At 35.9% G+C, this 10,000-nt stretch overlaps 1 protein-coding gene across 3 annotated transcripts in view; it reads left to right on the top strand.

Moving 5' to 3' along the window:
- Positions 1–10,000, top strand: part of bbx (bobby sox) — a 112,739-nt gene that overhangs the window by 101,968 nt on the left and 771 nt on the right. For 2 of the 3 annotated variants that reach the window (XM_027381332.2, XM_070116914.1), the window contains exons 4-11: positions 826–1,403; positions 2,384–3,178; positions 4,458–4,630; positions 5,512–5,682; positions 6,055–6,126; positions 6,410–6,576; positions 7,209–7,613; positions 7,828–10,000. The exon at positions 7,828–10,000 is cut by the window's right edge and continues 771 nt beyond it. In XM_027381332.2, the coding sequence (XP_027237133.1) occupies positions 826–1,403; positions 2,384–3,178; positions 4,458–4,630; positions 5,512–5,682; positions 6,055–6,126; positions 6,410–6,576; positions 7,209–7,613; positions 7,828–7,922 (2,456 nt within the window). In that variant the 3' untranslated portion in view covers positions 7,923–10,000. The remainder of the gene's footprint in view (positions 1–825; positions 1,404–2,383; positions 3,179–4,457; positions 4,631–5,511; positions 5,683–6,054; positions 6,127–6,409; positions 6,577–7,208; positions 7,614–7,827) is intronic. The other variant, XM_027381334.2, reaches the window with a different exon arrangement.

Here is a 10,000-nt window from a genome sequence, read left to right on the forward strand (position 1 = left end):
ATTTTTCTTGCTTTATTATTCATCCACTTTCATGACTTTTTGAAAAAAAATTCTCAGTGAACAAATATTGGTATCAGAAATGGTAAAGATTAAAAGGACTTTATATTCCTTTTTTCATAAATCAAAAGGGCTAAGAAATTTGCATGATGCACAACTTCAAAGTCAGTACAAATTATCATGTTATTAACGTAAAAATATACCTGACATCTGAGAGTGAGTTTTTCCACATACTTGCCAGTTCCTTTGTAAGCAGTGGATGCATAAATTAGTAACAGGTCTCAATTGCCGTCAAGTTGTCTTGTTTTATAGCCTGTTCTGATTCTTTTGCATTGATTTTCTTGTGATGTACCATTGGGTAGAATTAAGGAAAAATGATAATTATTCTTATTGATACTTTATTATTTTTAAACCCACCACCCTTAGTTATATATAGATCTTTAGTACAAGTTAGGATCAGTTTATTACTCCTGTTTTCTTTATTTCAATAGGGATTCATACCAAAAGTTAACTTTCTTGCATTTCAGTATTTTTATAGTTTAGATATTTAAGAAGTAGAATTTGATATTTGAAGCTGCTATTTTGGTTTCATTGAATGAGTTGAAAAAGTATAAAAGTTTACAAAAGTAGGGAGGATATATTTTGTGTTTACTTATGATCCATTATTATTAATAATATTATTGATGAAGAGGATGATGTCAAGAAAGCACTTATATTTAGATACATTGAGAATACCAAACCTTTTTTAGAAATAGAGAAAATTCTTGCATAATTGTATGTTGAAAGGCCAGCAAAGAGTAATGTGTATTTTTTCCCATATTTTCTCAGATGAGGCCCAGATGGGAGGGCTAAGTACTCTCCTGTCAACAGCCTCCACCAGCAGCAGCAGCAATCAGAATATAGCTAGTGGGCCATCCAGCCTTACTACGTTCACCACAGCCTATGTGTCAGCTGCAAACACATCAACAGCTCGCTGCGCTCCTATTGATTCCTTTCCTAGTGTTGCTGCCCTTAGCACATTATCAGATGTGAATTCTGCTACCAGTGGCTCTTCAAATGCAACTGCAAACTCTACCTGTGGGTCCTCTATAAGTACAAACACAAGTGTTACTACAAGTTTGTCCACCTGGAGCGGAACGGTACAACCTTCAGCCGTGGCTCCCAGTGTCTCTCCAGATTCTAATAACCCTGCCATTTCAAACGGACCCAAACCCAGCACAGGCAGTGACCCAGCTGTTGTTACGACTTCTCAAAGCAGTGTACAGTCTTCACTGTCTGAAACTGCCACCAATATGACGCCTCCCAAACCTCCCAAGAAGAGATATGTACATGCTAATATGCTGGACCAACCTGTACCTGTTGTTTCAACGCAAGCACAGATAACACCCAGTCCAGAAAAGGCCAAGGTTAGTTACATCCTACATCAATTTTCCTTTGTTCTTCTTCCTCTTATATTTCTTTTGTTTTTTCTCCTTTCATAAATATTTAAAACAAAGTAAAGGAAAACTCCAAACCTAAATAGAAAATAAATATTAACCTATTGGTTGTGGATGGCATGATTTTATGCAAAGTGCAATAGACGGCCTATCCCATGGAGCAGTGGGCAGCTACACAGCCTGGAAGCTAAGCGGGCTAGGGGATGTTAGCTGCTAAGCGGGTGTCCCACTTACAGCCTTCCAAGACCTAGACCTGCCATCACGGGCCTTATGGACGATGGAGTGTTACCCGCCAAAGGAATTGAACACTTTCGGTGCATGCTAAAACCAGGCCCTCCACTCTTTCTGAGTGCATTTACTTATGATGGCGTGCTTGCTTGTATTTGCAAGGGTATATATATACATACAAAAACATATATGTGTTCATATATAAATACAAACATTTATGCGCGAAGGAGAGAAAGCAGCAACACCACTGTGCGCACTCTCTTACGTGCTTGCTTGTAATTGCAAGGGTTTAAATATACATACATAAACATATATGTGTCTATATATAAATACAAACTTATATGCGCGAAGGAGTGAAAGCAGCAACACCACTGTGCGCACTCTCTTGCGCGGTCACATTTACCGTCCGAGTGTAAAATAAATACTGCTACGATATTACATGCCATATTGCATAATACCACAGACAATGGGTTAAGATCATAGATAGAATGTCAAATATGATTTACATTATGGTTTTTATTTTTATTTATTTAATTATTTATTTAGTACCAGCTTAATTTTCTTCAACTTTGCTGTTGGGAGTTTGTATTTTTATAATACAATTTGATTACAGAATTGATAAATTACAATGATAAGTACCTTTTAAAATGTAATTCTAAAGCTATTTGATAAAAGTGTTTAAATCTTAGAGTTAAATTTTTTTCGCATTTTCACATTTACAGATCAGTTCCACTGAGGAAAATGCAAAATCTTCAGCAAGCTGGACATTTTCACAAGGCAGGCAGAAGCCAGAGGGAGGAGCACCGCCAGCTACAGAAGCCAGCGAGGACCAGCAGAGAAGAGTGAGCAATGGCCCCTTCAGTTCAAGATCTGTGGCAGGGCCTCCTCCAGGAAGCCCTCCTCGGGATGCTAAAGCCTCCCCACAAGAAGCAAATACTCCCTCAGAAGGAACCAAACCCCCACCGATTGGATGTAGCACACCAGCCAATGTCCAGCCTTTAAATTTAACTCGAGAGACTAAACTGTGTACATCAAACCAAGAGATAATTGATAGTGTTGTGGACAGAAAGTGTAGTGAACCAAATTTCCCCAGCAGTGTTCCAAGTGAAACCCGGCCTGGGTATCCTCGCTTCTTCCGACCAGAGAACCTACATAATAACAATAACAATAATAACGATATAGAAAAGCCCTCCTTTCCGCAGGCCATTCTCAACAAAGTGAATGGCACCTATATAAAATTCTGTATGTCACAGGCCATTCACTATGTGGTCGACAAGGCTTACGATAAGGGTAGTAAAGCAAAAGTGACGCCAAAAGGTGACTCTGGGGAAAAGAACCAAAGTGCAGAAACTAATGAGAAAAAAGAAGTTGAAGGTGAGAACCAGGTGAACACTGCAAAGGAATCAGTCGACTCCAATAATAGCAATAATAGTAATCCCAGTGATAATGCCAATCCAACACAGAGAAAGCGATCCAAAGAAAAGGGACCAGAGGAGAATGAGACGTCACCCAAAAAGGCAAGGCTGCTACTCATTTATATTGTTTGTAGTGCAAGTTATAATTACATTATTTATTCTCTAATGAATTTATATATTTGTTTATTTTTTTTGTATATCCACTACCTCCCTCTCAAAGCTCTTAGATATTCACCACCCATCAAAATCAGCTGTTCAGTTTAAGGATGTCCTGACTACATATTTTGAGATAAAGAGATAGGGTGAGAGAAAAATCAGCAACCTATATATTCTTAATATGAATACTGATACCTAGCAAATTAGTCAGGGTTTCATCAACCCCTTCTAGCCCACAACAATCTATCTTGAGGTTGTGACCAACTGGTTGCCTTAGATGTATGTGCTTGAAATATTTCAGATATTCTTGTGGGAAATGTTGCTTTTATATTGATTTTGAAAGGTAAAATTAAAACGTCTTTTTTCATGTTTGAAAGTCGTTTTATATTATGTTACATGTTATATAAGGAAAAATAACTAATTGCCACATACTTCTTGTTTACTATATTGTATTTTTTCTTGTTATAACCCATTGACAGCAGGAGTGCTTGTACCATATATATCCCCATAGTGGCAGGACTTGATTTATTTGTGATGTGATTTTACACAACAGTCTAGATTTCATAGCTCGGTCAAAGCTGTGTACAGGCATCCCACGAGTTGCGAGTCATGACACATCATTGGCTGTTACATCATCATGGCTATAGCCATACATGTCACTAAGGAGATATAAGCTCTATCTCGTGCATTTTTGTTCTATTATTTATTTTATATATAGATGGCTAGTAATTGAATTCCTGCTCTCATCTAATAAGCACTTATAGAGATTCCTTTATGTAAAAGAACTGATAAACCAAGTCATAATGGACAGGGTATGTTTTGATATATAAGGGTTAATGAGATAAAGAATAACATCATATTCTGTCCATAAATTTGATGATTTACCTTTGCTTATATTTGGAAACATGGGACAAGACCTGAATATTAATGAAAGTTGTTTGTATATCTAGACTTTAATATTATTGCCTTGATTAGAATAAATGAGTTATTTTGAATTAAATAAATAGTTAAAGTGTAGTAAATGAAGTTGGCATTAAAACTAGCAATTTTCAACAAGAAACGTAAAAGGGATTTCTCTCATTACTCTTAATATTCTTTTTTTGGAGATATATTCTATTTCTATTGCTTTCTCTTCTCCTTTATTATGCCCATATTTTTTTATGATGTAAATGGGATAGGTAATAAAAATAGGCATGAAAGTGATATTCAATTTTTAAATCCTCAGAGACGGGATGTTCCCTCTGGACGTGCAAGCAGAGAGACCTCCAGAGGCATGGGGGGTGATACCTCAGGAGGGCGTTCAAGAGCACCAAGGAAGCTGAAGGGAAAGCGGTATGAGGAGCTAATTTCTGAGGGAGTCTTACAAGCCCCTCGGAGATCTCGGACAAGAAATAGTCGGTGCGTTCAGTACTTTTTTATTGTTATTATTATTATCATTATCATTAATATTATTGCCCGTATCATTATCATCATCATCAGTATCATTTTCATTATTATTACGGTTACTATTACTATTATTCTTTTTATTAATTTTTTAAATTATTATTGTTATTATTAATAATATTTTTACTATTATTATTATTATTATTTTACTTATATTATTTTTATTATCATCATCATTGTTATTGTTATTATTATTATTTTTATATTTTTTGTTGTTGTTCTTGTTTTGTTGATATTGCTGTTGTTATTGTTACTGTTTCATTCATATTATTGTTTTTGTTATCACTGTCATTAATAACAGTATTATTACCATGTTCTCTGTTGTAATAGCATTGGAATTATTAATCAGTGATCATTGATAACATGATATACATGCCATACCCACAGAAATTTATGTTTGTGAATTGTGTTTACATATAGCAAGGCTCCACAAGTGCCCATCTTAATCAGTTGTTAGTGCTTCATATATCACCCATTTACTTTTTTTTCTATTATTATTATTTATTTTATTTTATTATTATTATTATTGTTATTATTATTATTTACATAGTATTCTTTTTTATGATCATATTGTCAATAATAATGATAAAGAATCCCTTAAATTCAAAGAATGGGGAAACCAGGTAAGGTCATAGTGACCATCTAATTTTTTTACTCCTTTGTGGCTGAGCACCTTTGGAGGCATCTGATTGCAATATGATTCACAAATAAAAAAATTGTCATCATTCCAATTACCATTCATTTCTCTTATTTTTGATACCATCATATCTTTATCTTCATAGAGTTTTTACTTATACTTACCACATCTTTACAAGTAAATTAACTTTTTAATGCAGGTGGGAGGAGACAGAATCTAGTTCAGCTCAGGACCAGGAGGATGAGGAGGACATACAGGGGCAGCAGCCAACACAGCAGATTCAGCAGCAGGATCCCGAGGAAGAAGACCATGAGGATGAACCTATGGAAGACGACGATGCGATGAATTCCAAAAACGAGGAAGAGAATGGGTAAGTTTGGTGTGTCTGAGAGTTTATTATGTCGTGTGATGAGGAATGAATGTATTATTTGATGGAGTTTGTGTTTTTGAGTAGAGGTTCTATCATGTTAGGTTATTTCAATAGAATATGTATTTATTTTAGGTTGGTTTATTAAGATTGTTATTATTAGGAAGGATTATTGAGATTTTTACTTCATTTGAGGGTAGATTGTTAAGGTGATTATAATTAATTTTGCTCAGGTTATTTAGGTTCATATTAGATAACCAGTTTAAAGTTAGATTGTTTCAATTTTGGGCTTGAGTAGATTAAATTATTGCAAAAAGGAATGGATATTTAATAAATTGTATTCCCTTTCCTTCATTCTCATCTTTCCACCAATAGGGAGGCAGGAGGACGGCGAACTGAAGATGGAGGGAGAAAAAGTCGTCGCCAGTCAAGAAGACTACCACCAAAGTAAGTGGATTGTCCATCCGTTTTATTGAAGCATTTGAATTCTTATATGGTTTTATTCTTTTATTGCTGTGTTACAATGCCTTTCTGTAACTAAAAGACCATGTAAAGTTGGACATTTATCATAAGAATTATCCTACATGATTTTAAAAGATTTTTGCTTCCCATTAACACACATCAAAGATATCAGTATTTATGAAGAAATCTCAGGAAAGAGATTTTTGTGATACATTTTATACTTTGTTTGTAATTGTTGGAATAAGACCGTGATTTCTCTATCCCACAGTGACTTTGACTTAGAGGCAAGGATTGAAGCCCTGCCCTCCTTGAACCTGGACGACTTCACCAGGCGGAAGAAGGAAAAGAAGCGCACTTCCTCTGCCTCCTCATCCTCACACGCAGCATCTCACGCAAATGTGCACTCCACCTCCCACCCAGCCCCACACACGACACGTAAGCAAACATTGTCTCTTTGCAATGGGATTTTTTTGATGGGGTGAAATGGAATCTTTCATTAAGATTTTTTACTACTACTACTACTACTACTACTACTACTACTACTACTACTACTACTACTACTACTACTACTACTACTACTACTACTACTACTACTACTACTACTACTACTACTACTACTACTACTACTACTACTACTACTACTACTACTACTACTACTACTACTACTACTACTACTACTACTACTACTACTACTACTACTACTACTACTACTACTACTACTACTACTACTACTATAGAAAAGGATAATGAATTATGTTTACTTATATATTTTTTTCTTAAGCACTCAAATTCAGTTACATTAGGACAAAAGCATTATCAAGAACAAAATGCAGAATTACAATGTAATTATGGATGCAAGCAAGGTTATTGCTTGTTCTTTCAGTGGATTATCCACTTGACAGCATTTATCATTATTTGCTCTTTGAGTGATGTTATTACTGGTATTATTTCAGTTGCATTTCTTTTGATTAAATGCTTCCCTGTGATGTTTCATTTATTATATAAATTATTGTTATTTTGTTGATGTACTTCTCATAGGAAATTAAGTATTATATTTTCCTATCCAGAAGCCACCTTGGGAGTCGTAAGCAGCAGCAGTCGTGTTGCAGCACAGGCTGATTCCACATCAGATCCTCCCCCTTCTGCATCTGCCACATCTACCGCCACTACCACAGTCACCAGTTGGCCCACAGCTGGAGGAGTGACCAGCACCAGTACCAGCAATGGTGGGACCGTAGGAAATACATCTGATGGTGAGGCTGTTTCTCCAACACCATCTTCTTCCTCTTCCACCTCATCTGTCACTCAACAGCATAGTCCCTCTCAGGGTACTCTTCTGGTTGCTGGAGGATCCTTATCACCGGGAGAATCTGGTAGTTCAGAGGGCGGCCCTCGCATAGGTTCACAAAAGAGGAAAGCTCGCAAGCAGACCATCACACGGCATGATCCAGTCAATGGTCCCCTTCGAAGAGGTTTGTTTGGAGTTGATAAATATCTTCTGGATGCTTTCACCTTCTTGATAAGAGGGCTATCATTGCTTGTGCTTTCTTGATTCTTTATTTATTTATTTTTTTCAGCTGTCATATTAGGATCAGTATTTATTGATAAATTACATGCATGTTAAATGATCTTTTAATTAATAATGAATTTTCACTTGAAATTACCTTGAGCTTCTCTTCATTTCAGATACGAGCGTGGTGGAGCCCAGCGTTTTGTCAAGCATGGCAGGTCTTAATGCCTTGGCAGAGGTGGCACTTAGTCAGCCATCCATGAAACTTTGAATAGCTATTTAAAGTGGCAAAAGATATATATTTTAAGTTGAGTAAAAGGAATGTCAGATTATGTATACTGCAAATTAGGATTATATATGATTTTTTCCTTTCTTTCAGAGAATTTTCCTAATAGCCTAGTTGAATAGAAGGAGTGTCAGATTATGTATACTACAAATTAAGATGGTATATGAATTTTCCTTTCTTTCATATAATTTTTCTAATAGCCTACATTCTTAAGAATTGGCTTTAGTTTTGTTCTATGTTACTTATAGAAATTGTATTTTCATGTTTTTTGAATAATAATGTTTTGTCTTTGAAGTTATTCAAAATAGGGTGATTGTAAAGTTATTATTTATGTTACTGCATGTTTCTTTATGTGATCCAAATTGTGATTCGTATTTATATATTTATTTGATTTTTTATTTGATATTTTCACCTTCAGTTGTGGAACATCCATATAAAGTTCATGTTCATTGTGATCTCACATGAGGCTCATGAATTCCCACCAAAACATTTGGGATTCTGTTCAAGCAGTAACTGAACTTTTTAATAGGCTGTGGAGGGGGTAAAGGCACCTTGTACCCAGAACTTCCACAGTCTCTGGGATGCATATCTTGCCTTATTGGCTCTCAGAAGTCTCCCAACCTGTGACCAGTTGATATAGCTGCCAGAGTTAAAGGCAAGAATAAAACAATCATATTACTGATTGAGACATTGATCTAAGAAGCCTCATCTGTAGGTCTTCGACAGCTATTCTTGGTCGAGATGGATGGAAAGAGATATGTAATCATGCGGTATTTACTTGACAACAGCAGCAGGTATGCTCAAGAAGCTGTGTGAACGAAACATAATGTGTGATGGTGACTGTGATTTGTAATGGATAAATTATGTTAAAAATTATACATTTCTCTATTGGGATACTGTTGACTTCTAATAACAAACTTTGATAATTGATAACAAAGGTTTGCCAGTGTGTGCAGAAAGTGACCTTTCCATAACCAATTAGATCATAGTTTCTGACCTTTAAGTGTCTTCTAGCCCTCAAGTAAAGGTATAATAAGTCAGCCTTTGATCTTTATTATTTTATATTACAAGAACACTTGCAATGATGAGTGTGTGTTTTCAGTATTTCCTGGTCTTTCACAGAAGAATTTTTGTAATGTAATGAATCTCTTTTTACGTTTCCTTCTTGGCGCTTTATTATGCAAACCACCGAAGTATAACTGATGTAGGCAGAACACTGAGAGGGACATTTTTGACTCTGTTCCCAGATATATGCCATGGCTGCATTTCCTAACACATAAATGAATATTTTTGAACAGTGAATAGTTCAGTCTTGCTACATTACCTAGTTAGGTCCTCTTTTTTTCTCATTTATTAGTAAGTGAGTATCTGAAATGGTAAACTATTTTCTTTATAAAATTTTAAATACTATGTAAAACTCTGAATACATAATCACATCACATTTTGTAGCCTTAACAGTCTAATGTCTATCTAGGAATCATATGATCTAGAACCTAATTAGTATCTCCCCATTTTTTAACTGTTGCCTTTTCCCTCAACATGATAAATCCCCAAGGAACCCCCCTACCTCTGTGAGAGTGTTACAGTCACGATCATCCAAGCTGGCGTGGGGGCTCAAGCTCCTCTTTCTCCTGATGGTTCATCATGGGAAAAACTTCAATGATTTTGTTCCTAATATCCTAGGCATACCCAGAGCCTAGGCTGTCAGCTCGATTGACTCCTCCCCCCCCCCCTCTTTTTCCCTCCCATTAAGTTACCTACATATAATGAGCCCCAGCGGTAGCACCTTGGAAGGCTAGTGCTGTAGAGTATACCCAGGTGCCAGTGTAAATCAAATGTCTCCTGCACCCATGTTGAAGATAGCTTGTCTGTGGATTTATAGATATTTTTCATTTGTTAGTGTTTTTAGTGCCTTTTGTTTTCGTTTCTGGAGTTGCCTACAGTACTAAATATTTTGTATCCTCATATTTTCCATATCCACTCATAGGATTGTGGGTATCACTGTATTTTTAGCACCATTTTCTAGAGAAAAAAACACAATTTCTTTTATACAGTTTCCCAGT

Source organism: Penaeus vannamei, chromosome 39, assembly GCF_042767895.1.
Source record: "Penaeus vannamei isolate JL-2024 chromosome 39, ASM4276789v1, whole genome shotgun sequence".
In the NCBI taxonomy this organism is placed as follows: Eukaryota; Metazoa; Arthropoda; class Malacostraca; order Decapoda; family Penaeidae; genus Penaeus; species Penaeus vannamei.